Consider the following 26,442-nt stretch of genomic DNA (forward strand, 5'->3'; position numbering starts at 1 on the left):
CCTCCGCACCGGCAGCCCCCCGCCCTGGATGCCTTCGGCCGGCAGCAGCGAGCACCCTCACCACGATTAACGGATCCGCGGCTTTGGGGAGAGGAAACCCCTGGAGGACGGCCTGGGCCTGGGCCTGGGCCTGGGCCTGGGCAGAGGCCTGGCCCCGGGACCGGCAGCCAGGCGGAGCGGGAGGCCGAGATCCGCACCTCGTCACACCGGTGACCCCTCGCCCTGCCCCAGGCCCCAAACGTGGGCCCCTTGGGGACCATTCTGGAGGGGAGCACCCCGGAGCAAAGGCGGGGGAACCGGCCGGGGCGGCTGGGGGAAGCAGAACCCCCCGCGGCCCGGCCGCCCCCCGCCCTGGCCCACCGCTCCCTCACAGCCCCCACCGGGGCCGCGGCCTCCCGCTCCGGGGGCGGAGCCTCTCGCGCCTCGTTTGCATAGCGCCCGTTCACCCACCCTATTGGCCACGGGAAGGCACGCGCCGAGGCGCCGACCCCGCCTCTCTCCCCAACGCTGCCCAGAGACGCGACCGGCTCCGCCCCTCCTCGGGCGGTAACCACGCCCCTTACCCCGCCCCCTCTCGGAGGCTGCCTGGAGATGGGAGCCGGAGAAAGCTCTGCCCATTGGTCGGCGGCGGCCGGCCTTCGGGATTGGCGGAATGCGGCGGCGGCGGGCGGGGCGGCCAGCGCGGATTGGTGGAGCGCGCAGGGGTGTGCGCAGGGGGCAGCGGCCCGGAGCGGAGTGCTGGGGCCGCGGCTGGAGGATGGGGGCGGCCGGCGGCGCGGGCTGCTGAGCGGCGCGGAGCAACCCTGCCGCCTCCCCCCCTTCCGCGCCCGGCCAGCGCCGCGCTCCCTGCCAGCATGAACCGGCTCGGCTCCGGCACCGTGGGCAGCGCCACCGCCGCCTCCGCCGCCGGCCAGTACCGGGTGTGCGGCAATTGCCGGAAGGTGCCGAGACAGGTACCGGGGGGGGGGGGGCCCGTTGTGAGCCGGGGGGAGCTGAGAGGGCTGCGGGAGGAGGTGAGGTAGAGACTTGTAGGGGGATTGGGGGACCGGGGCGGTGAGGCAGAGACTTGAGGGAAGGTGGGCAGTGGCGTGAGGAGAAACGGGCCGTAGGGCAGCGGTGGGGCGGGGGGCTGAGGCGGTGGGATGGGGGGGGGCAAGTGGGGGGCTCTGGGGCGGTGGGGCGGGCGCTGCGGGGCACCTGGGACGGTGTGGGGATGTGGATGGGGCCTGCCAGAAGGTGAGTGCCTGGGGGGTGGGGGGTGTGGGGCAGCGGAGGGGCGCAGGGCCGTGTGGCCCCAGGTGTGCTGGGGGGGTGAAGGGGGCTGCCAGGTCCTGCACCCCCATCGCCTGCCTCCCCCTGGGACGGTTGTCACTTGCCCCTGCCCTAGGGCCCCCCCTTCCCCCGAGGGTTTTGGGGGCTCCTGGCTTCATCGATGGCATGGGGGGATTGACTTGGGGCCCAGCGACGCTTGGAAAGTTTAACCACGTATTTCACTGGCAAAATTCATCACCGTAATCTCTGGCGAGCTTTTGTGCAGGGGTATCCGAAATCAGAGCTTTAAGAAAAGAAATTAAAAAAAACGCACCCAAAAAGCCCCCCGCCCACCCCCAATCCCCATACCCCCATCCCTGCAGTTATCAGCAGCTCCCTTGCACCGACCCTCTGTGCCTCAGGAGGAGTGTGATCGCTTTACCACCTCCTCTCGACATCTGCTTAACGGGGAGCATTAGTTGAGGTGCTTTTTGTTTGTCCAGTGCAAATGAATTAAAATTGCTGAGCTGTGCAAATGCGCGGAGTCCGAGCGCCCAAAATGAACGCGATGCTGGTTTTGGTTTTATTTTAATTTAATCTCTCCCATTACATTTTGCACCAGGTTGGTTCTTGCAAATGCTAAGAAAGCCCGTAAGTCAATAAGCTCAAATATTTGCGCTCTTTGTCCAAAAACTGTTTTTCTTCCTCTGTGGGTCAGGCCAAGTGCCAATCAAAGTTGTTTTTCAAGCCTCTCTTCCCTGCAGTAGGACTGCTTTTTTTCTTTGGTCTTTTTTTTTTTTTTTTTTTAAGGGTTTGGTTTTTAGAAAGGAGGTGTGTATTTAGGGGAGCAGGGAGGAGAAATGTTAAAAATCGGTCAGAGAGAGAAGCAGATCTTAAAAATCATGTTTCTCGAATATTTTAATGGAAACAAAATCTTATTAAATGTGCATGCTTGGTATGTGCAGTTATTTTTTCCATAAACTCTTGGATCATATTACAGTTGATACTTGGTGCTCAGCTCTTAGCTCAGCTTGCGAGAAATATAATGGATCAGAGAAGCGCACATCAGCAGAGTCTGATTTTTAACCATTTTGTTGCAGGATCGAATCCCTTCTTGGCTTTAACTTGCTGCTGTTACTGCTTTAAGAAAAACAAGTACTTAAAAGAGAGAAGTTCTGCGGGGTTAAAGCCTGAAACAGCTTCAGACTTGACATATGTCTAAAGACATACAAATTAACCGGTGCCAAATATGTCTGTGGAGAAAGCAGGGAGGGAGCTTGCTTTGTTCTGCCAAATAATCAAAATGTTTTGTTGACAAATAAAGTGGTGCTTGGCAGCACTTGTAGATCTAAAATTAAATTTAAATTACTGAATTTTTTTGAAGCTGTAGTCTCATCCTGCTGGGTAGGACTTTTTTTGTATACCTCTTTAATATCAGTGGGGGTGCCAGGGGGACAGAACTAGTTGTTACTTTTCTGGTAACAAGAAACTTGCCGAATTAGATTTATTTTTTATTTTTCTTATTTCTTTTAAGTAATTTAGGGACGATGATGGTAAAACATAGGTACTCAGTTGAGTCTGTTGAGGAAGGCAGCTCAGTGCTGTCCTGCTTTGTCTGTGGTCATTTCAACTACTTTTTTTTGCAAAATTGGGGGAAGAGAAAAGAAACTGAGTGACAGCCCATGAATCCCTCTTGAAATATAGGTGTTTTGTGCTTGCAGTGGTTGTACTAGGACATTGCTGCATCTGTGTTTTTGGCTGGACAATAAACATAGAAGTCCAAAGCTTCTGACTACATCTGTAATTATTTAAAAGTTGGTGTAATAAAAATCACTGTAAATTTTAACCTTTTGCACTTCATTGGCAAGCATACAAGTAGAAAACAGGAAAAAAAAGACTTGGTGGAAGTGAGATGCAAATTTGAGCTGAGTCTCAGTGTAATAATCTTCAGATAAGTGCTGCCTCATCTGTTCTTTTGATGGTGGTGTTCTTTTTTTTTTTTTAATGCTCATGTGATAATATACTGAAAAAATGATTGGCCTTAAGACACGTTGAATCTCTTCTGCCCTCCTCAGTCTTAAGTCTTTATTTGAAGCCACTTGATTGCTCACAATTTAGGTAGTGCTGTTGTCAAAATTATAAAGGGCAAAGCAAGCTTTCTGCGTGGTGGCCTACAGTGAAATTTGACATAGTCTAGCAGGTTTGGGATTTTCACGGGTGAAGGTAAGTTTCTTTTTCAACAGGGAAACAGGAAAAGCTAGATGCAGCACTTTAGGTTTCAGCTGGTTTCAAATTAATCAGTTATGTTTTATTATGGAAAGTTTCTATTAGGGTAGTGCTAGAAACTTGCTAAGGATCCACGGGTTAAATTTGCCTATGAGGAAGGTTTTTCATATTAAAAAGATACAATTTGGTATCTTTGGGTTGGGTTTATTGTTATGGGACCCTTTAAATAACCAGATCTACTTGCAGAACAATTGGTGCTAATCAGAAGGGCTTAGACAGTCATAGATACAACAGCTATGTCATTATTTGATTTAGGAAAAAAAAAAAAGACGACGAGTAATAGGTGATGCTGGTTTCGATTTGGCAAGTGAGCTTGTTGAACAGACAACCAAGGCTAATGCTTTGACTCAGCTTAAAATAAATGGAAGAATGAGCAAAACGAGATGAATAGCTTCGGTTTGTGGGATTGATGGGCAGGCTTTGTAACAAAACTGTGGTATATCAGAATGGAAAAGTGCTTAAAATGGCTTACGAGTACTGTAGCCAAGTCTTTCCTAGAGATGGCCGAGAGCTGCTGTCATTGCAGTAACCAGGACAGCGTCCAGCTCTCCTGGTTGAAAATCCAACATGTGGGGGAGCTCTGGGGTGTAAATCTGGAGAGGGTCTGGAGCCTGATGGAAACCCAAGGTTTTCCTGTCTGAACCAAATCAATAGCCCAAGCAAGCAAGAGGAGAATATATAGGAAGGACTCAGTAGTTCTTGGGACAAATAACTGCTTCAGGAAGGCTTTTAGGAATAAGCAAAAAGTCTTCAGGGGATGGAAAAATCCTGATAAATCAGGAAATGTACGAACAGGGAGAGTTTGCCAACTGTTCAAGCTTAGCTGCAAATTGCAAAGCATGTGAAGTGAAAGGTTCTTTTACATGTACATACAAGTCAGTAGGATAGAAAAGAAAATGAGTATAAATGTGGTTCCAGGATTAAATATTTGTTTTGTGTTAGATTTCAGTGAGGGAGATACAAGGGCAACGGCAAAATGGCTGATGAGGGAGTGAGGTTTATAAACATCCGTCACTGTTGCCAAGGTGGAAGTGAACCTGGCTTAGCTGACCCTCCTGTCTTGAGCCAGTCTCTGTGCTTGAATCCTGGATAAATGTATATGAAATCCAGGATCTGTTCCTGTTTTTCATAGACCTACCCAATCAGGGTGATCCTGTGAGAGGGAAATAGCCATCAATATGATGGACATAATTTTCAGCGCTCCTCATCCCCCTCTCCCGCCCCATGCCAGTCTCCTACTTTAGCACAAGTTTCAATACTGTACAAGTTCCTAAAGCAAATTTTGATGGAAAAGCATACAGATATATGAAAAAATATGTATGGCATGATACCACCAAAAGTAGGTCATGCTAGACTAATGTAGTAGTCTTCTGTTGATAAGACATCTGCTAGCATGTCCTTTTCTGAAAGCTTTGGATGGACTAAAACTAGACTTCATTCATTAAACATCTGAAGTAGCGTCAAAGATTGAACTCCTCCCTGCACTAGTAAGTCAGCTCAAATTAGACTAACACAAAATGTTCTAAATACCAAAACGTTTAAGTGGGTTCAAGAAGTATCTGGGCAAATTCATAACAGAAAAATTAAACAAGGCCTGTAAATAGGAAATAGCGACACTTTCCAGTATGGTTTCTGTATGCTTTCCTGGCTGTTACATGTCTGCTGTTGCCCCCTGGCAGTGACGGGTTACGGGGCAACAGAGACCTTTGATCTGACACATTTTGTCTATTTTTCTGTTCCTGATAATTATAGAGGAGTGATGGGGAACTGGTGGTGGGCTGTGCTGAAAGGAGAAGTCACTGCGCTGAGAGAGTACCAGTGGGTTTTCAAAGGATCACTTATGAAACTAATCTGGTTTAACACTGTCCTGAATGGCAATGAGAGCGTGACTGTTTCTTAAAGATGAACACACAGCAGATGTGGGAAATGTTGGTTCAGGGAAAGAGCAGAACATTTCACAGAAAGCTGGGAGATGTTGCGCACTGGTGTAGTTAAGAGGTGGGGTGAAATCCAGTGGTATGAAATGTGAGAGTTGTAGGTTTGGCTATTTGTTACTCATAACTTTTAACAAGAGCAGCTCCTTGGAAGGAGCAGGGAGAAGGATGTCAGTGTGCAGGAGGACCAGCAGCTTACTGTCACCCTGCAAGGCAGTGTCGTTGGGGAGGAGGGAAGCTGGGAAGGATAGACCCTAATTAAACAGGCATAGAGGTGAGCTGGTTAGGTGCTGGGAGAAACTTGAGTACTGATTTTGCAGGAGAAAATGGTGAGAGTTTACTTTTTTAATCCAACAGAAACGGAGGCTGAGAGGGGATATGATCCGTGTCTATAAATACACCTGATGGTAAGAGCCAGTGAGGAGAAATTAGCTCAAGAGCAGATGGATGTAAAATGGGAATAAATACGTTTAAGCTGGAAAATTAAAGTGTCCAGAGGTGTGAGGTTCTGGAAGAATTTGTTCTAGGTCTGGTGCTATCAAAAAAAGCACCTACTTTTAAGGTAGAAAAATGTGTGAACGTCATTAAATGATGCAGTGCTTACAATAGCCCTAGCCTAGACTCAGGGAGCTGAGGTCATATGCAAAAAAAAAAAAAAAAAAAGAAACACTTTCATTCACTTTATTGTTCCGTGTGGGTGAGCAAGAAAGTAGCCCAAAAGTGAACCAAAAATAGTCTAATGTCAGGTCTCATAAGCCCGTGTAAGCTAAAATATGTGTCACCATGAGTCATGAAGGTGCATGGAGATGCTGTTACCTGCTCTGTATAAATCAAGAGGCCTTTCAAGGGCATCTCGACTGTTTTGAGGTTCAATCTATTCTGAACATAGGCAAATGAAATTTGCTATGCCTTTGCTTGGAAAACACCTTGGGTGTTCCACAGTGCAGCATCTTTGTCATCGAGTTGCATAGGGTACTTGGCTTTGGAAATCTGATCAAAAAACTTCACTGTCACAGGGAGTCTTATTTTGTAAAATCAAATGATGTCTTCCATAGTTTGACCACTCTCAATAATAGTCTCATCACGCTATAGTTGCCATAATTTACGGTTGCCTAGATGGCTTTAAATCTCTGATGTGCCTCTTTCTAAAGGAGTTCTCAAAGTGATTTGCAAAGTCTATCATGAAAACCCGCCTCTGGTTTTATTGGTTCTAATTTTAGCAACCTTCTGTTGTGTAAAACATGGTGTCTGCCTTCGCCGTTTGTGTCTTCCAGTCCCCTGGAGCACTACCGTGGTGAAACCAGCTTGGGTCACTCCTCCGCTAATCCTGCATGCTAGGGGGAGAAGATGGGCCTTTGAGGGTCCAGAATGTCATCCTATAAACCAAGAACAACAATCCCAACCTTTCAGGGCTTTTAAGATTGTCAGCAAGAGGGCCCTTACCCTCATCATTTCTTCTTACTTTTTCTGGAGATACTTGGTTAAAAAAACCCAAAACCTTACAGAACATGATTCTTCTCTGTGAAATAAATGCAGTGAAAACCCAGAGATGACTGTGGTTTCTCTCCTTCCCCATCCTCACGAGTCTTGCAGTAATCTGTGTCTTTTCAGAGTCTGACCCGTTTTAATAATTGTTCTCCCACCACCCTGTGTTAAGTATTGGCTTCGTTGCCTGGAATCAGAGCGCGCTATTGCTCTTTGCACGTGTATGCTAGTCTTGAGGGTGCCTGAGTTCTTCTGCTTTTGCCTTAAAAGCTAGTATAAAAAATTTTCCTTTTACCTTTTGGTCTCATGTGCTGAAAATGAGAAGACAGAACTATTAAATTTTCATTAGACCTCTAATGAGAGTGACATGAGTGAAATGACCCTCTGGTGAAGGAGGCTGTTTTGCAATGAAGAGCTGTAAGAGATGGCCTCATAGGAACCACGCTCATTTAGAATAGTCACTTTTTAAAAAAAAACCAAAACCAATATTCCCTGAATTACAGGGAGTGAGTGGAGGCAGGAAAGGAAAGAAAGTGGGGAGGAGGATTTTCTTCAAAAGAAACTTTGAGGTTTAGTGTTGGGAGTGGGTTAGCCAAGCGTGGAGGTTGTCCTCTGTTAAAGACTTACTGCTGCTGGTAGGAGTGGTGCGTTGCATTAGCCAAATCACTGGCTGTGGTTTGGAGATGTGGACTCTGTGAGCATTTGCTTTAAATTTATGCATATTACTTAATTAGTGCTTCAAATTTCACATCTCTTTAAATGGCGGTGTTTTGAAATCTGAAAAAAATAATATGGTTTGTTAAGCATCCTTGGTTTTTCTTCTCTCCCGCATTGGCGAGGGAGCTGTTAATACTCGCTTGAGTATTTATTTGAACCTTTTTTTTCTGGCTAGGGAGATTTGAGCGAGAGAAGATAGTGGTATATTTCTCCTCTACCTTTGTGAAGCTAGGGGAGTTGGTCTGGAGATTTTATTATCAGATTTCTATTTCCAGGACTGGAGAATAAGAAGGGGTTGCAAGCATAATTTGCTTGTCCAGACTGAATATTGGCTTTTGTCTAAGTGGGTCAGGATAGACTGGGGGGGAAAGAGGCGTTTTCAGTAGAAAAGAAATTTGAATTGTCAGGAGGAAGACCTCAGTTAATGAGAAATTGCACCTCATCAGCTTTGGAAAAACCTGTATGGAAATAACTTATGCTGTTTAATTTCTCTGTTCTTTGCAGGTGTTCCTGTTTGTATGCAGAGGTCCTTCCCATTGTCTCTGCAACCCAGCTTGGTAGTCTGTGCGCTTTAAGTACAAGCTATAGGGAGCATAATGCAGATGACTCAAATATCTTGTGAAATTCCATTACAGGGAGGTAGGAATATTCTCTGCAAACAACTTTTTCTGACTGTTTATCTGTCAGTCAGTCCATTTAATGTGTTAGGGATAGTTCAAGAAATTTTATGGGGTTTTCAGTATGCCACCCTGGGCAAACTAGTGTTACTGATAATAGGGGAGGCCATGATCAATGGGTATTCATTTTAAATGTCTCTCTTAACCACTAGTTTCAAATTTTTATTATAGGATGTTTCTTGCATATCAGACATTGGATAACTATCAGTTGGGGCAAAATACCAGTGTAGATGATAGTTAATATTGCATGTTTAGGATGCTGAGAAACTAACTATTCCGTTCTTGGTATAGATTGTATCAACCATCGATTTATTCAAATATCTTAATTCTTGCATCGTATTTAAATTGAAAGTAAGATGTTTTGAAGCACAGGCTTTTTTCTTCTATGGCACAGTGTGTGTGACAATTGGGTCTTAAGTTAGGGAGAGGCTGAACAGGTTGTAAGTGATGGTGCTCAGGGTAAGAGACGGAAGTCGATGCTCTTAATCTAGGAAGGAGTCTTAAATCTTTCATGAATGTCCCTGGTTTCCCAAATTAGAGTAAGCTAGATAAAGAGATACAACCACCTGATTATAAACACTTTTTTTTTTTTTCTTGTTAATGACTCTCTCATATTTCTCTCAAGGTAAGCATCTTGTTTTGTTAGACCAGCGATAGATTTCTAATGGATTCTGAGCTCAGCAACCAACCTAGTGAACTTGGTAACAGCGTGAAGCTACCTGCAATCCCCTTCCTCAGGGGATCAGGTGGGAAAAATAATAATGGTGAGGAATATGAAGTATTCCTGGCTTCATGTGTTGTGAGTAGGCTCGAGCTGAAGGGATAAGCCTGCATCACACAAGAAAAGTTCCTTATGGACTTGCTCCATATTGTGTTTCAGAAGAAATCACATTCTTGAGAATTATGTGGAACCATAGATATCTATTACCTCTTCAAGCACAGAAGATATTTGGAAGAAAAGTAAAAGATGACTTTAAAATCAGATTTTCATCTATTCAGAATGAACAATAAACTGTAAATACAACTAGTATGTCTCAGTTGCTGCAGTTTGGAATTAAAATGCATAATTATGTATCTGTTTTAAAGTGTATTAAATTTGAATTTAGTTTTGACATGAAACTAGAGAGAATTGTAAATTCTTCCGAGTCAATTGATACTTTAAAGGATCAATTAAATTCTTCCTTAGAAGGGGAGGAATGGTTGCAAGGATGACTCCTCACTTAACATGTTCACACAAAAATGAACGTTAATGTGACTTGGAGGTTACTTGGAAATAAAGAATTTGTGCTTCTGAGCAATTCCACATAACCTACGTAAAACACAGTTATGTTGATGATAGCAAAGAAGTACTAGCTGTCTTGGTGTAAGCCATTCTTAGAGCAGTACAGAGCTGCTTACTAAAAATCATTTGTTATCTGTCTCTGGGCTGTTTATTACTGCATTGGATTTGCTCTGGCTGATACCAACAAAACAATTGAAAGCCAGCATATGTTCTCTCCTCTGTATGAATTGTGCAGTTAAAAACTATTTAATAAGACAGTATCTTAACAGCGATGAACCTAATTTAATAGCATGTGCTTGTAAATATGTTTAATATCTCCTACTTTAGCATGTGGTGAAGGAGTATAGTTACATTATTGGCTAAATGTATCTGGAGGGGTTTTGGCCATATGGTTCTAAATCTGTTTTAATGTAATTATCCTTATTAACTAAAAAAATAAAAAATATTCCCTCTGAGTTGATTGGCATTCTTCTCAGTAAAGCACCCTCGTTGCTGATTAGAGGTGTGGAAATAATAATTTGTTCCAGCATTTAGAAATTTGATTAGACCTCTAATGAAATGGAGCGCCTACACGCTGTCTAAATATTCTACCTGACACCAGTTGGATCTCATCCAGCATGGAAGAACACTTGAAATGTTGCTTTACTACAATATGTTTTGTGTCTTGAAATCAACTGTGCTGCCTGCATGCAAATACCCACTGGCTGTTCAGCAGGCAGAGTGAACCTTGACCCTCCCTGGAAATCGGCATCAGGATTTGATTATTCCGCTGAGCACTCCTTGCTTTACTGCAATAGCTAGCTTGGAGTTAGAAAATTAAGGCCACTGTTTATGTGGAAGCACCCATACTGCTGACTCCATAAGCTGGACTTTAGAGTGGCTGCACACATACGTTATATGTTGTATGAAGCGTATATGAGGTAGAAGCATGCCGTTGAAGTTCACAAGGTGTCACTGTTCTTGTGTAGTAATAAGTTGATAACAACACACTATAAATGAAAAATAAAAGTTAAAGCACCACATTTCTCTCCCTGTTATGAGCTGGCTTGTTCTGTTCCCTCCAAAGGCTGACTGAAGCACCCATTGGGTGCCGTGGCAGCTGTTCTAGCACCCATGTTTTAAGCCCTCTTTAACTCAATTGTAGCAGTTCTCGCCCAAGGGCACTACTGCTAGAGAAAACTGTATCGGGACACTTCGTTAGCATCCTGCGGTGGAAACTTCCAGTGCCTAGTAGTAGGAAGTACATTAAAACACTACTTCAGGTGTTCATTAGTCAACAGTTCATTTTAACTGATTAGCTTCTCCCTCTGAAATAAAGAAGATAAGCTCTGATGCATCTGAACTAGAATCAGATAGAGCCTTTTGTCTCCTTCCTTGTAGGTTTTTTTTTTTAATTCTGTTTCTCTACTATGTTTAAGATTTTTACATTTTGCAGTCTCCACATTCAAACAAATGCAGTAGAAGTATTGAACCAGAAGAACTCTGACTAGTTTATGCTGTATTAATGCTTCGGGAAACTTCAAAAATTGTCATCTTCTATTCCTTCCAGAAAACCCAAACAAACTGTTCATTTACATCAGTAGTTTTTAAGTTTTACATTACTGGGGAAAGATCGATGAGGCAGTAACATCCGGGATCGTGCAGGTAGAACATACTTTAAGATAAGTGACTTTTATTCCAGCAATTTAAAACTTCTTGTTTCGCTTCAATGCTGCTCCTTCACAAGTAGGTAAAAGGAAAGGTGTGTTGGTCGAAAAGGTCAACTGTAGCGTAATTAAAGGCTGAAGGAGCCTGGAGCCAGTGTTGTAGTTCTTCAGGGGAGACGGCGCTTGGTGCTTGTTACACCTGAGCAGAGGAGGAGTGGAAAGAGAGTAGTTTGCACCGAGGTAGGGTATGCTGGAGCTTTCACATGTGGCTTGGAAAAGCAAAATGAGAATGGAGTTGGAAGGAAGGTCTCCTTCCATGCCCCTGCTCTTTAGGTCACTTATCCAAAAGGTATTAGATAAAGCTGTAGTTACTTGACCTATTTATCCAACAGAAACTTGCAGTACAAGCAAAAGCAGTTTGACTCTCCAGCGCTGTTGCTGTTTTGTATGGGACACTCCTTTGAGTTAGGCTGTGCCTCATGAATACTTAGAGGCAGCATCCAACATGAGTAATTAGTCTTGTTTGAGAAGGTAGGTCTATGGCGTCGGTTCTTGTTTCCCTGAGAAGTTTGAATACCCATTGCATGGTCTAACTTCTGTCTGTACAGAGCTGAGCTGGCTGCAGATAAAGGCTGCGAACATGTCTCAGGAGTTGGGCTTGCTCTGATGCAAAGGTCTCCGTTTGGGTTTGGTGACTTCAGAAAAAGGGCAAGTAGACTGGAACGCAGTGCAGGGTCTCATTAGGCAATGCATGTTAATCACCCTTACGTAGCTACAGAATTCTTTATTCAAGCAGGGTATAAAATAAGTGAGTTTATTATTTCTGTAGTACTTGCTGGTGATTTTTTTGTAGAGTCATTAAGTCACTAAAATGTAGCCAAAAGTCCTCTTAGTACAAGTGTAGGCAGTAATCTGAGGAGACGGGAGCACCTGTCAGCTCTGAGGTTGGAGGTAAATCTGAAGTTCTGCCAATCTGCTGGCCTGGATGGCTGAAGAGAGCAGGAATAGCTGATCTGTCTCCAGATAAGTCTCTCTATTTACATGCAATAAATCTTCTGTAACAGTTATGAGTCTTCATTTTTGAAAATCAGCATCGCTTTTAAGCTCTGTCAGGAAAATACATTTCTACCTTCGGTCTTTGCTGCCACCAGCTCAGCTGCATTAAGTCAGTGTGTTTTGGAGATTGTATCTTGGTAATGACTCAGTTTGGTAAGATGTAGCTTAAGATGCAAAATGTGCTTTAAAAAAAAAAAAAGCGGAAGAAAGAGGAAGAAACTGCCTGACTGCAAGTATTGTTCGGGTCGTTCCAGCAAGTCAGTGGCTTTCGAATGTGCTTCCGAGACGAAGCCTTTTCTCTGTCGGTCTCTTGCCCAAACTTCTCCCAGACTAATCAGTCGTAAAACAGTTAGCGTGTCAGCTCCTTGGTCATTGTAAAACAGTCTCCAGCCTTTGCAAACAAGACCCCTTGGAGGACTAATTTGCTCTAATTGGTGACTATTTTAGGATTTCCTGTCATCAGGTGAAGAATCAAAAGGGCTCATCCGTGGCTTTCCATCTGTGGCCCTGGCACGTATAAGATTTCTCTGGGCTGCTTTGAAGGAAACTATGTAAGAAAACTTAATTCAGTAAGCTCAGAGGCATGGTGTAGATGCCACCTCCTTCTGAAAAATGCTTACAAGTCAACTAATCAAAAAAGGCTTAAACTCCTGGCTTAGACAGCAAGGCGCTTGCTCTTGGAAATTGTACCTTTAGGCTAGAGGTAAAGCGTGTTAGTCAGGGAGATTTTATTTTTCGTCTGGCAAGTTCTTTCTGTTTGAGTCATCGACCAAAGAAAGATGGCAAAAAAAGGTGCTTCTCTTAAAGCAGGAGGACATTGCTCCTTTTGGATGTCCAGAGAGACTGTCCCTTTCCGGGCAGAGCTGTAAGAACAGCATCGGCATTCCTTATGTTATTTGAACTGTAATGAAGATGCTCAGTGGTCATCAATGGTACATGAGCATTCATCTGAGAAACTTGTGCCAAGGGGGCTTCTCATTTTTTAAAAAGCTTTTCAGTGGATTAACTTTTAAATGACCGTCAACCACAAGTTCTTTTTGCTATAAACTAGAAACCTTACGTCAGCCTTATGTTTTAATATTTTTGTGTCAGCTTGAGTGTTAATGTGAACAGCTTAGCTAAAGTTCTTCATGGTGAGGTAGCATAGCCAACGTCTGCTTATAGTCTTCCAGGTAGATACTGTCAATCTAAACAAACATCATCTGCCCATCAAGTGAGTAGGGAGGGTACATATTTATATTGTGTTTGTGTTTTAACTCCTCAGGGTTTTTGTTCTTCACTTTTTTCAGAATCAAATTGATGTAACTTCTGATGAGGCACATTCAGAAAAGGGGAAAAATAACATTTGCTCCCTAAAAACTGTAAATGACTGAAGTGTAATGTAGTGAAGATTATGAAGTAAATGTTATGATACAACCTGTGTTGAACGGACAGTGAAGGAATGTGCTGACCCAGGCACTAAGGAGCTCCATAATGTGGGCTGCATCTTTTAGACTGGATTAGCACAATGCTTGTTTGTACAACAGTCCAGTTTAGCTAAAATGTCTTCTTCTTTGGGTGATGCCAATTCCTATTGCTATTAGAAAATAGGTTTCATTTTTTTAATAGCATTTAATGAATAAGTAATATTCTTGAACCAATCTGCTGCAGATATATAACAGCATTAGAGCAGGTACGGCGGGTGAGATCATAACTCTGTCTCCTGTCTCTGACAGTGGCCGAGGGAAAAGGACACAAAATGAAGCAAGTTCATCATGACACTCCCTTGGCACTGTCTCCCAGTCTCCACTGGGAAAAAGGAGCTTCCTGAGCTGGAGGTGATTTCTCCATATTTAATAACCGTTCTTGCATTTCTCTTCCATGAGCTTGAACAATTCACTTTTAAACACGCGCCAGCTTCAGGTGTCCGCAGCATCTTACAGCAAGGATTTCCACAGCTTAGTTTCACATTGTGGGAAAGGTTAAGTACCTCTGCTTGAGCTTGTCACCTGCTGGTTGGTTCCTAATCCTTTTATTGGAGGTGGTAAAAGCACACTGTGCCTGGACGGTGACAGCCAGGAGGCAATCAATTAAAATATCTTGACATGCTCGTGACAGCAAGCTCAGCAGTTCGGAGTTGCTTTCCAAGACTCAAGCTACTGTGTCTCACAATCTTATGTGAAGAAGATTGCAAAAAACTAGCTGGGGGGGCTCCAGTCCTGAGAGTTTCCTCCAGTTTCCCTCATTTATCTGTGTGAGAGGATTTGCTTTTCTGAATTTTGGCAAGTTACTTCCATGACTCTTAAGATAGTTCCTGCACACAAATTTAAAATAACTGCTATGATCATTTTGAACATAAAACGTGTGGGAAAAGCAGTTTGAAAACCCATGCTTCTGCCATCTGTTTGACTTTCCTATGTCTTAGAATAGAATTTGGTTTTATATAGTTCCTGGGAAGTGAAAGGTGCTTGGGAGCATATTTCTGTAGCAGCGTATTCTGGGACACTATTTATTTGCTCAGTAGTAGTTTTTATTGAGCTGAAAACACTACAAGGACACAGACTTATCAAGAGGGAGTGTCAGCAGGGACACGTGGTGAGTTTATTTCTGGAGTGTGAGGCTTCTGCGATTTCTTTGAGAGGCAGCGAAGAAGCATCTGTGATATGCTCCAGGTAACGAAATGCTCCAGTGCAGCAGGTGCACTGCTTTTCTGCTAAAATTCAAACTTTCCATTTAAACATCCTGGTTCAATGGTTCTCACCAGTTGGCTGAACAGGGGGGCAGGCAGAGCGCGTTGCCTCCTGCATTTTAAGAGAACAGCTACGAGAAGCAAGAGCTGTAACCAAGCAGTGACATTCTGTGGTGCAATATTTGCTGTAGTGGAAGTGCCTAGGAAGCAGGACTGGATGGTCCGAGATCTCATAGCTACAAGTCAAACAGCTTTTCACATTGGAAGCATCCTCAGCCTTTGCCTTCTTGAGTTAAACTCTGGTGGATTTCCACTTTGCTAGTAAAGCTTTTTCAGTGTTTGGTAGTTAGTAAACATGTAGCGTTTTGACAATAGTCATGAACATTGCTTGACTCACACCTCAGCCAGCAAAATACCATGTGTGGCCAGGACACCGGTGGAGCCTTGTTGCTTCTGATAGCCTGTTGTGCAAGTAGTTGAAACTGGGAAGGAAACAATTTTAGCGAGCTGGTTCAGAGGTCAGAGCCCAGCTTCCTCCCCTGCAGCTGCGGGGGGATTGAGATGCTAATCAGAGGAGGATATTATTATTTTTGTTTCCATTAAAGTGCAAAGGTAGTACTCTATACTTGCTGTGAGTAGATCTCTTTATGATGCTATTCAGCCTGAGCTGTCTAGCTTCATCATTTCAACTGAAAACTCAGTGGTGGCTGAATTAATGTTTGTCTGGTTTCTCAAGCAGGTTGTGAAGCTGAGCTCCATGCACCTGCCTGACTTAGGAACTGTTAGCCAAGGACTTCTTTAAAGCTACCTTTAAATATTTCTAGAACAGCAGACTGCAGTGCAGACATAACCTTAAGAGTCTTACCCTTGGTGAAAATCTCAATCTTAATGTTTTAAGGCACACTGCACCTGAATTATGTCTCTGTGCTCTTTGTCATAATGAATGTGACAGCAGTGCCAAAGCGGAGAGGTGACAGAATGCAGCCTTGATGCCAGTCCCTGGTTAAACAATTCTCCCAGTCTGCTTTTATAGTAACATACAGTTAAGTGCATCTTCCTTCCTATAAACCCTTGGTGAGCATGATCTCTGCTGGAATACTGTAGCACTTGAGGATGTTCACGCATGAATTGCAATGGAGTCCGTAAAAGCTTTTATTTAAAATACATTGTTGGAGTACTTTGCTGTGTACTGCTCTTATATTAATCTAATATTTTGAACATTTAGCATCTTTGAAATACTTTTTTTTTTAAACTAAGCTACTTTCTTCACAGTAGAAGGATGCCATTATGCATTTACTGTATGGATGAATACCATTCAATTTTGCTTGATTACAAGGCATGTATTTTCAGACAATACTTCTATTAAAAATTTGGTAGAGCATTCTTGGGAGGCAGTTCTGCCAGAGATGCATGGCGAATCTACAGAACCCTAGGGGTTTTTCTCTCTTTTTTTTTAATATCCACCAGTTATGCCTCTCCGATTGGCAGTATGCCCAATAAATCAAATGTGTGTGTGTATTTATGAAGTATTTAACCATTCAATTACTGTATTGTAAAGAGGCTGTGCTATCAACAGTTAATTTAGGTATTAATTCAGGCCTGTCAAAGCAACTGCTGTTTTATCTGTACTTTCTATCAAACGTTTGTTCTACCTGTTGGCAGTGGTTTGCTACGTGGATTGAACAGGGAAGTCGATACGGTCTCTCTGTAGGAGGACAGAGACCACATGCGTGACCACAGCTGCTGCCCTTACCCACGCTGAGCGTGCAGTCTCCCAGGCATGTGGCACCCCGCCGGCAGAGCAAAACCAGGCTTGGTTAGATGGGCTGTGCTCGGGCAGGATGAGGCAGCCCTCTGCATGGCAGGCAACGGATTAAAGGATATGCCGTGCTGCTTCAGAGACTCTTCGTTAGCAAGCAGCATTGCTGTCCTGGCTGATGATGAGGCAGACTAACTCGATGCAATTTTGCCAATTTAGTGGCTAAAGGCTATGTTCCCCAAACGAGATAATATTGGTCTGTCTCAGTATGTCAGACTTGGACTAAAGCTGAAGATGGAAGTGGGCCAAGGTACAGATGAAACAAGTCCCGGCTTAAACCGCTGAAGTTTTCCACTGTAACTTTTGCCCTTGATATCTGATGCTGTTGAAACATAAAAAATGCTCTTCTGCCATGCTCGTAGAATTTTGAGTCATCTGGACAATCACAAGATCTGATGTCCTGAGGGCATTTCTTGGGGAGCATACAAACTCCAGTGTTACTGTTGGATGTGCAGGGAGGGAAGGAGCCAAGGTTCTCCATGGACAGATAAGAGGGAAGCTTTGTTTCTCTCTTTTTTAAATTTTTTTTTCTTTTTTTTGAAGACTGAAGTAGACCAGAAGACGATTTGTTGTCTGCTGGTGGTACATGTCTTGCCTAGCTTCAGACTACTAAATTTGACCTCGTTAGCCATGGATTCCTGTTAGTCTATGGAGGAAAACCAGGCCTTTGCATGGCACAATTGATCTCATGCCGAGTTAGACATCACCTTTCTTTTTTGGTTGTAACCAGGGTCCAGGCGGCTAACTCTGATTTGAGTATCTGTGTTTGGTCAGCTGAGTTTCATCCTTGGTATCTGTTAAGGATTGAGGCATGGATAAGAACTCAGATTTTGAAGTTTGGCTTAAATTAGATGGAAGTGAATTTCTAGCAACATGGAAGTAGAGGTGGCTGTTTGTCTCTCGTCCTTTTCATGTGTTAATAATCAATGTTTAGGTTTGACTGTCAGCACCTTCAGTTGAACAAATCTTCTCATGAAGATCTTTCTATCTTTCCGGTCAGGAATCTCAGCCTTACGTTCTCATTTAGACATACTCTGTCCTTCAGTTACATCAACATTAAGTTACAGGTGTGTCTTTTATTTGATATATTCAGGTCTATTCTGACAAAAATGCAAAACACAATTCGGGCTTCTTAAATAAAGAAGTGTTTTGCAACATACCCATTACTCTGGCATTTGATTTGTAGTCCTTGCCTGTCTGCTCCCAGTTGCAGTTGAAGGTTGGGTTTGGTTAAGGGAAATTATCTCCAGAACAGGGAGAGTGATACAGAGCAGAAGTAGGACTAAAAGAGGATGTAGATGTAGGCTTTGTTTTATGAGAAAGGAGATAGGCTTTTCTACCAGTAAATATGTTTTCACTTCTGAGTTTTTCTCCTGTAGGTTGAATGTACTGGATATCTTTCAGAGACTGAGGAACCACTGTTGGACTTCTGCTGCCTGGCCATCCATCTTGGGTTAGGTAGAAATTGCTGCCCTTTGGTTTCTAATTAGTGTGGATTGTGTTCTTAATAGCTGGTGAAAGGATGGGAACTTGGGATAGGCTTCCTTTTATTGTGTGAAATCCAAAAGGGCTGTAACCTGTTACCAAAGCAAAAGCTCCCCATCAATTGTACTGCGCTGGCTCTCTTCCCAGCTCCTTGCACCACTTCATCAGCTGTTAGGCATAAAGATGCCAAATTCTTAATGTTAAAAGTGACTGTTTTAAGTATTTTGAAATCCTATTCCATAAAAATTGTTTCCTACTGTTTGACTTCCTCTGCTAATTTTCATCTTTATTGCTTAGTTTGCATTTTTGGAGTTGTACAGTCTATTAAGAGGAAGAAACCGTTGCAAAATCACTTGTAATACCCTTAACGAATGACTGTAGGCTAGGACTTTTACTTTGTGAACTCTTAACATTTGACATTGTTTGTCCTGAACATCTCTTATTGCTTCTGGAGATGTATGTCCTGGGTTTAATTATAGGAATGGGTCAGTCATAAAGAGGGGTTCTGCACTGTCAGCAGATAAAGTGTTGTGCACCATTCAAATTATTCCTCTTCACATTTTCTCTTCTTTCAGCTTTTCTTTCTTTATGGAAATTGTTTTGAAAAACAGGACACCAAAGTTTATCCTTCTAATTTTTGCAGTTGCAACACAAACTTAATTTGAAATGAATTGCAGATATATTCTGAAACTGTAAAGCTCCTTATTTTATTACATTAGATGCCACAAACAGATTTTTTCTTTAAAAAAAGATACATCAATAAATGTCAATAAATTTCAGAATTTCATAGCTTTGATGAATATACTTTTTTGTTCTTGTCAATCAGCACCTCCCATGAATACTGACATGTGAAGGCAAGTAAACTGTGTCTATTTGGTTTTTCTTTTAGTCAGCAACTCTGTGTAGCTTTAAATATTATATTAATCCTCTCTAATTTATGAAAAGTATTAAAGTTTCCACCTAAAATTAATTGGATGCATCCTAAACTTCTGCCATGTTTCTAAACTGCTCTTTCTCTAACAAAGTTAGGGGAATAAATTAAAATGCAACTTGGCATACATAGAAATAAACAAAATCCCTCTCGCATCCTAAGGAAGGATTTGAATAATAGTAGAAGCTAAGATACAATCAGTGTTTAGATAATTTCTTTTTCATGCTTTCTTCTGTCTTCAGCAAGAATAGAATGAGCAGACGGTCCCGTGTAATTATAAAATTGCGTTAGGCATTAATGAAGCCCAGAGCACTTGGTTGTGATCAGAGCAAATGGAGGTGGGCTCTGCTCCGGGATCCAAGAACCAAGAGTGGAAATGTGTTCAGTAAGGGTAGGATAACGGGTAGGAGAAGCCAGTTTGTAGGTAGGGTTTTAAGCAGCAGCAGCCAGTAATACTGCCTGTGCCATGTGAACTAAAATCCAAGGCATTTGTGTGTGCCGAAAACCAAAAGTGAGCTCGGTAGCATCAAGTCCATGAGATTGAACCGGTGTGTTTTGGAGAACTGTAAGGTAAATCTGAGACGGGGACAAAATCGATTCCTTTGGGGAAATTGAACCCCAGACAGGGAGTCCTAAACCCAGTTCTCCACTCCCACCCTCAGTGTCCAAACACCCAGTGCACCCAGCAAAGCCCAGCAGGTAACCTGGCTCACCAGTCAGTCACTAGGTTTGTGGTAACCCAAACTGCACTCCAGGTGCTGTGACCAGTGCCACAGAGCCCAACATCTGCATTAAATACCATTTAGGATGCTTAAGGGTATCCAGGGCATCCGTAGGGACTGGCAGACGCTGTACGTACCTATGGGAAGCCCATTCCCTTCTGGGGCAGTGGTTGGATGCCGAGCAGGAGACTCCAGGCAGTCTTGAATGGCACTCAGCTCCTGTTTTGAATGACACTGCACCTTGCTTTCGCTTTCTGCTGGAAAAGTTTAGGCACCTTGTAGAAAAGGACACATCTCCATGTAGGTGTCCCAATGACGGACTTGACTCTAGATTATTGCCACAGCTGATAATGTGTGTTACAAAGAGATACATCACTGAATTTAATAACAAAGATCCTTAGAAATGCTAGATGGTAGCAAAATTGCTTGTAGATTATAATAGAAGAAAAGGTGTAATAAATAAGAAACACATACATATCACCTTTCCCCCCCAAAAAAATCCCACTTTTTTAAGAAAAAGACTTTGTTCCTCAGGAGAAGCTAATTTCGGGATGCCCTTATGATTTATATTTGATCTAGTGCTGTTTATTATCCTCTTGTCTTTATAGTAGTGGCAGTTTTTGTCAGAGTGGAGGCTCTGAGCCCCTTGGTGGATGTTTCCCAGCCCCTTCCACAGCTCTAGGAGTTCACAGGGACATGAGTGGCAGCGTTGCCATGGCTTGCAAAATTCCCTCTTGAGGTGCAAAATATTTCTTTCTGGTCATTTTTTTTTTTTTCCCAGTCACAGCATGAGCACCTTGACGTCGAGTTAAGAATGAGTTAGCTTTTTTGCGCCACGTGTGTAAGAAGCACCCGTACACGCGCATCAGTGCAAGCACTTGCTTCTTGCCTGTGCTTTCTGCATTCATGGGTATTCGGAAGTACTTCCCAAACCAGCTGTTCGATCAGCCCCGCCAGCTAGTGGCTCCATTCTCAAATAAAACAGCCTCCTTTTGCAGCTTGCTAAAAATAGTCGTTTCTTTAAAGCCTGAGAACGCGGTGACTCATGTGATAGCAAAGAGGAAGAAAGGTTATTTCTTTTGCTTTAGAATTTGGGAGGAAAGCTGCCGTGCTGCCTCAGCACCAGCCAGGCTCATGCTTGCTCCTGCTTGGGCTTCATGGCCGTGTTGCCAGCTGAGTGGCTCTGGCATCCCTTCCTTTGCTGCGGCAGCCTGGCAGCTATTTGAGATGCAGGTGCCATGTCCCAGTGACCACGGTCTCTTGGCTCTGTAGGGAAGGTGCGCAGTCACTGCCACAACTAAAAATAAACCCCTGAGATGGCAAGTCGCAGCTTTTGGCTCTAGGGGCTTTGGGCCAAGGATGAAAGTGCTTCTTCCAAATTATAGGTGTGCAAATGGGAAATGGTTCCACTTCATCACTGTTAAAATTCCAGATATTTATCCCCCAACACTGTTCCCAAGTGCAGCTTAAGGAGAGAAAGCAAGTCACAGATAAAGTTTGCTCAGGCCTGTTTTTTCATGAATTCCTGCAGCAGCTGTCCTGTGGTCTGCAGAGGTCTCATTCTGCTTGATGCCGCAGCGTGTTACTGCAAAACCTGCTTCTAGGCTCTGGCTTGCAGTGGCCCCTCTCCCAGTAACCTGCCCAGGCTCAGTTCTCTCTGCTCATCTTTGAAGCTCTTCATCTTTCTCCTGAAGAAGCACCCCTTCAAAAGGCTTTAGTTTTAATGTAAGTGGAATTGGTTGCAAACCTTTTAAGATAACGTATTCATACTCCGGCAGTGCACTTCTGGAGGAACGTGAAGCAGAAAATGGCTGGTATACATGCATATGGCATTTTGGTTGCTGAGCAACCTGTTCCTTGGTTCAGCCACTTAGCATAAGAATCTAGTTTCAAATAAGATATTAGGGACCCCAGCTGACGTAGCAATAGCAAACGTAACCTGCAAAGACTAGTTGGACAGGAAAACGAACCTGCTTTCTTGGGAAACGAGAAGCTTTGCAAAAACTTTCACCATAAAGGACCATGTATCTGCAATGCTGCTTTGTAATTCCCATACATAGTTTTTCATATTTGGGTTCTTGAGTAGACCTTAAATCACTGCTCTAGATAAAGCGTGCCCAGAAGCAGTAGTTCTTATCTACAGTTTGACAAAGCCAATGTTATCTTTCTTAATGCTTGTAAACTTCCCATGTTTTTATTAATAGCATCCTGAGAACTTGTGCAACCAGATGATGTTTGCTCCTTTTCTTCTGACAAGCTTGTTTTAACCAGTTTTAATAAAATAAAAGCTTTGGCATCAAGGCAAAATAATCTTTTGTGTTGATGGAAGGGAAGAGTATACACTTCTAATACAGAAAAAAACCCAGCTCCCTGAAAGTGTGCTGTGATTAGACTCATGAACTTGAATTATTGTGTTTGAGGTTTTGGGGTTTTGTTCTGGTTGTTTTAGTGGTTTTTTCCAGGCTTGTGTCTTTCTAAACTACCACCACCCCAAAGGAGCTGGGTTTTGTCCTTTAAGTAGTGTATTTAACACACCTCATTTTTCATGCCTTACTATCTCCTTGGCTTTCTGTCATCATTCACAGGAACTAATTGGAGATTCTTGCCTACGTTCATCCATCCAAGTACCGTTTCCTCCTTTCCTTCTCAGCAGTAGCTTATCTGCAGGGTCAAAGGAGTAATAGCAGTCACACTGAATGGGGAAACAGGGGAGCGGAGCCCAGATCCTGCTAGAAGCAGCATATGCAGTTTTTTGTCCTAGTCTGGCCTTGAGGATCGGCCTTGCAGAGCTTGAAGCAGCAGGGTATAGGTCAGAGAGTGAGATGGAGAAGGCAGTGGTTCAGCTCTGGTTTAGAGCCACGCTCCAGCCAGAGCTGACAGTTTGCAGCTATCCAAGTTGTCTCACTCACACAAGCTGTTTCCTCCAGATTATTCAGTATGAAATGTTTTAAACTCTAATATCCAAATAAGCTTCATAAAGCAAGTAAAATGCAACCTTAACAGTAATCTTGGAAAGCATTCCTTTTCTGAATGTTGGGGAAATGGCTGGCTGCTAGCGAGATGGTGTATTTAAAGCTAAAAGACATTTTCCTGTGCCTTGTGTAGCTGTGCAAGGAGGGACTTGCATGTGCAGATACCCAGTCTGTCTACAGCCTTTTTTCTTACTTTAGACCAAGTACATTTGATTCATAAATATTTTATGGGATTTTGGGTCTGTGACAGCAGGCAGCAGTTGCAGTCAGTTGTCTCCTGGCTGCTAGGCTTCACACAGTAGATCCAACTTAGCGCTGCATCATGTAACAACTAATCATTCCAAAGTCACCAATTTAATTGTGCTGTGAGAATTTGCTTTGGAACATCTTTCCTGAATAATCACTGCTGATTTTTGCATGTTTTTTTCATAATTAATTTAGAAAGGACAGGATGTCTTTAAGCAACAGGACTATAGTTATGCAGCTCCAGTGGCTTCATTTTCCTGTGTGGAAATTGGTGACACGCTCCTTCTGGGAACAGCGCTGCTCATACATATGGCGGTTAAGCTTAAGCCCCCCTGGTAGAAGTATTTGACAGTCGTTTGTTATGGAAAACCTCGGACTTTTATGTTAGGCACACAAAATATTTAGTATGCAAATCTGATACTGCTGTTGATGGATAACTTATTAAGAGTCACCAACACTGTGGTGCAGTTAGGGACTTGAGAAAGTGTGCAGCCATAGTTTCCAGAGAGGTGGAATATAACCATAAAGAGGAAAAAAAGAAAAGACAAGAAGCAACAGCTTTAAATTACTGCAAGGGAAATTCAGCTTAGACATTAGGAAAACTTTCTAGCAATCTGAGGAGTTCATCACTGAAATAAATGACCCAAGGAGTCAGCGGAACATCCAGGAGCATCTTTAAGAGGAGGTTGGACCAACGTTGGTCAGGAATGACATGGACAGTACCGGTCCTGCCCCTGGTGAACCAGAGGAGCTGGCAGTCTCCCCAGGTCCCCTTCACCCCTCTGGCTGTCAGTGGCTACGCTGTGAAAGCCTCCACAGTTTATCTTAGTTCAATTTCTTATCCCTGATAAATAAATACAAAAAGTCCTCTGGCTCTTGTTACGCGCTCAGCCTGTTCTCTACTACATATATCGTCCTCAAAGGGCATTTCATGACTTCTAGCTGAGATTTGTGCACCAAAGCTTGTATCTTCTGTGATGGTCTCCTCTGGGCTTGGCAGCTGAGCCTGGCGGCAGTTTCCTCGGGTTTCTAGAACAAGTGTTTAATGGGTCTTGCTGGTTAACGTGGACTGGGCTTTTCATGCCAGTATTTGTTACACAAAGTGCTTACGCTGTTCTCAATGCTGAGAATCTCATTAGATGCTGATATTGAAGAAAACAGTGTCTTATAATTTCCTGAGTGTGGCTTTTTTCCCCCCTCTGCTTTGCAAACTTCCATTCAATCCAGTAAATGGCTAATTTTAGCATCCTACCAAATGTTGTATTGCTGTTTATGTATCTTCTGGCTGGTCTATAAACCAATTGGGATTATATTTTTGGGTTTTTTTTCTGTCTTACCCCTTGCCAAAATCAGTGCCGTTCATTCGCACAAAGTACAGCGGATGCAAAGCTGATCTAACCAATGTGGTGTGATGGCTTCACCTCCTCAGCGGGCTGTAAAACACCCAGGTGGCCTTGGGATGAGAACTGAATCCAGGCCTTGAAGATCTCACCTTACGAGATAAAGCAAGTTAATACGTTATTTGTGATGCTGACAAATTACGTGACTGTTTTGCAGGAGAAAAGAGTACAAGTCTCCCCGCCGTTGACAAGAGGACCAAGTGCCTTTATACCAGAGAACGAAGTAAGTTTGCAGTTAGCTGGGCTGGGCGGGTGGTAGCTTTTAAAGTGGAAATACTGAAGGACGGTTTTACAGTCCTGCTTACCCAGTGGTACCCAGCTGAGCCCCTTTGCGAGGAAAAGCGGTGATTCCTGCAGAGCAGGCTCCAGCGGGTAAGAACCTCCCTGCCCTGTCACACAAGTGACGCTGTTTGACATCTTTTCAGTTGCCAGCACCCCTGGAGATGGCCATGAGTGCTGGCTCTGCTGTGCTCTTGGGGGATGACCACTTACTGCTCTTAATGCCAGGCCTAAGGGGAGACCTATGCAGTGTTGCAGCAATGTGATTACATAGCGCTCAGGGCAGTGTCTGACCTTCAGTTTGAGAGAACCTGGAAATATGACTAACTCCTTAGACTGTAACTGTGGCTCTTGAGAGAATTTATAGTTGACAGGTATGGTTTGACTTCAAACTCAAGATTTCTGCCCATGATTTAATGTTCAGCTTAAGCCTTGATTTGCAACTTGCTGCAGTTAAGTAGAAACACTGCTATGGTGGTATTCTCTTGTGATCTCAATCTTCACAGAGTATTATTTATTGATCAATTAATTATTTGGCATGGCCAACTATAGAACTAGGACCTTTTTTTTGTTTTGTTTTAAGTAGTGGCTAAAGGCAGATAATTTGCATGCTTGAAGGGCCAAAAAGGTATTTTGAAACACGAGATAGCTGCTGTTCTCTGAGTCTCTTTCCATTTATACACTGGCAAGGTTTGAATCTAAAAACAAACAAAGAAAGCGTAAAGCCTGGCAAGAAGAAAACATAATGAAGCAAGAGTGTTTTAGACTTGGGAAGAGGGCAGCAGAATGAGTTCCAGCCAGCCAAACTTGTGAAGAGCACTTCCCTTTTGTATGAAATAAGAGATGAAATTGAGATGCCAAACTTCATAATGACTTAATTTTTCTCCTAAAGTCTATAATTTTACAAAAAATAGAAAAAATAAATGTAGTTAAAATGATGATGTGTTTTGAGAGAATTGTTAATGGCTTTATTTCACAGCCGATGCACTTAGTAAAGGTGCTAGCCAGAAGTGCAGGAGGAATCACTTCAGTAGCTCTCAGAAAGGAGTAAACCCAGCGGTTCCCCAGCAGAAGGGAACTTCCACCTGTATGGATAAAACAGCTATTCAGTATCGCAAACAAATGTTAAATATTGTTTGTTTAGCAAATGACTACCTTTCTCCCCCATTCCTTGGCATGAAATAATACAGCGGATAGGAAGGATGTAGTTAGAGATTAGTAACACATTGAATGTCTCACAAATCTTGATAATAACAGTACTCGTGTCAAAGCCTGCTTTATTGTCGTAATGGAAGGAATATGGTCAGAGCAATAACAACTTAATTGTAAAGGTTCCTGTTAAATTGCCGTAAGGCTTTATAAGCAGAATAAAAAAACATGTTTGTGAATCCATGGATGGTAATAAATCAGGAGGAAGTACATATACAGTATGAAGAGGATAGTAATATAGGTGGAGATAAATCTCAGAAGCAATAATGCTGCATATTGCTATGCCTAACATAGCAACAGTGCGGTCCTGCAGGATTATATTTCAATTTTGTCAGCACAATTTCTTCTCCATAACTTTTACTGCTACAAGGAAAACT

The 26,442-nt window shown here is 43.1% G+C and overlaps 1 protein-coding gene across 2 annotated transcripts in view; it reads left to right on the forward strand.

Annotated features, from left to right (window-relative positions):
* The first annotated feature begins 717 nt into the window (after positions 1–717).
* SESN3 (sestrin 3) overlaps positions 718–26,442 on the forward strand; it is a 44,872-nt gene continuing 19,147 nt past the window's right edge. For both annotated transcript variants that reach the window (XM_075742353.1, XM_075742354.1), the window contains exons 1-2: positions 718–953; positions 24,735–24,800. In XM_075742353.1, coding sequence (XP_075598468.1) covers positions 855–953; positions 24,735–24,800 — 165 coding nt within the window. In that variant the 5' untranslated portion in view covers positions 718–854. The remainder of the gene's footprint in view (positions 954–24,734; positions 24,801–26,442) is intronic.

This window comes from Balearica regulorum, chromosome 1, assembly GCF_011004875.1.
Source record: "Balearica regulorum gibbericeps isolate bBalReg1 chromosome 1, bBalReg1.pri, whole genome shotgun sequence".
NCBI lineage: Eukaryota > Metazoa > Chordata > Aves > Gruiformes > Gruidae > Balearica > Balearica regulorum.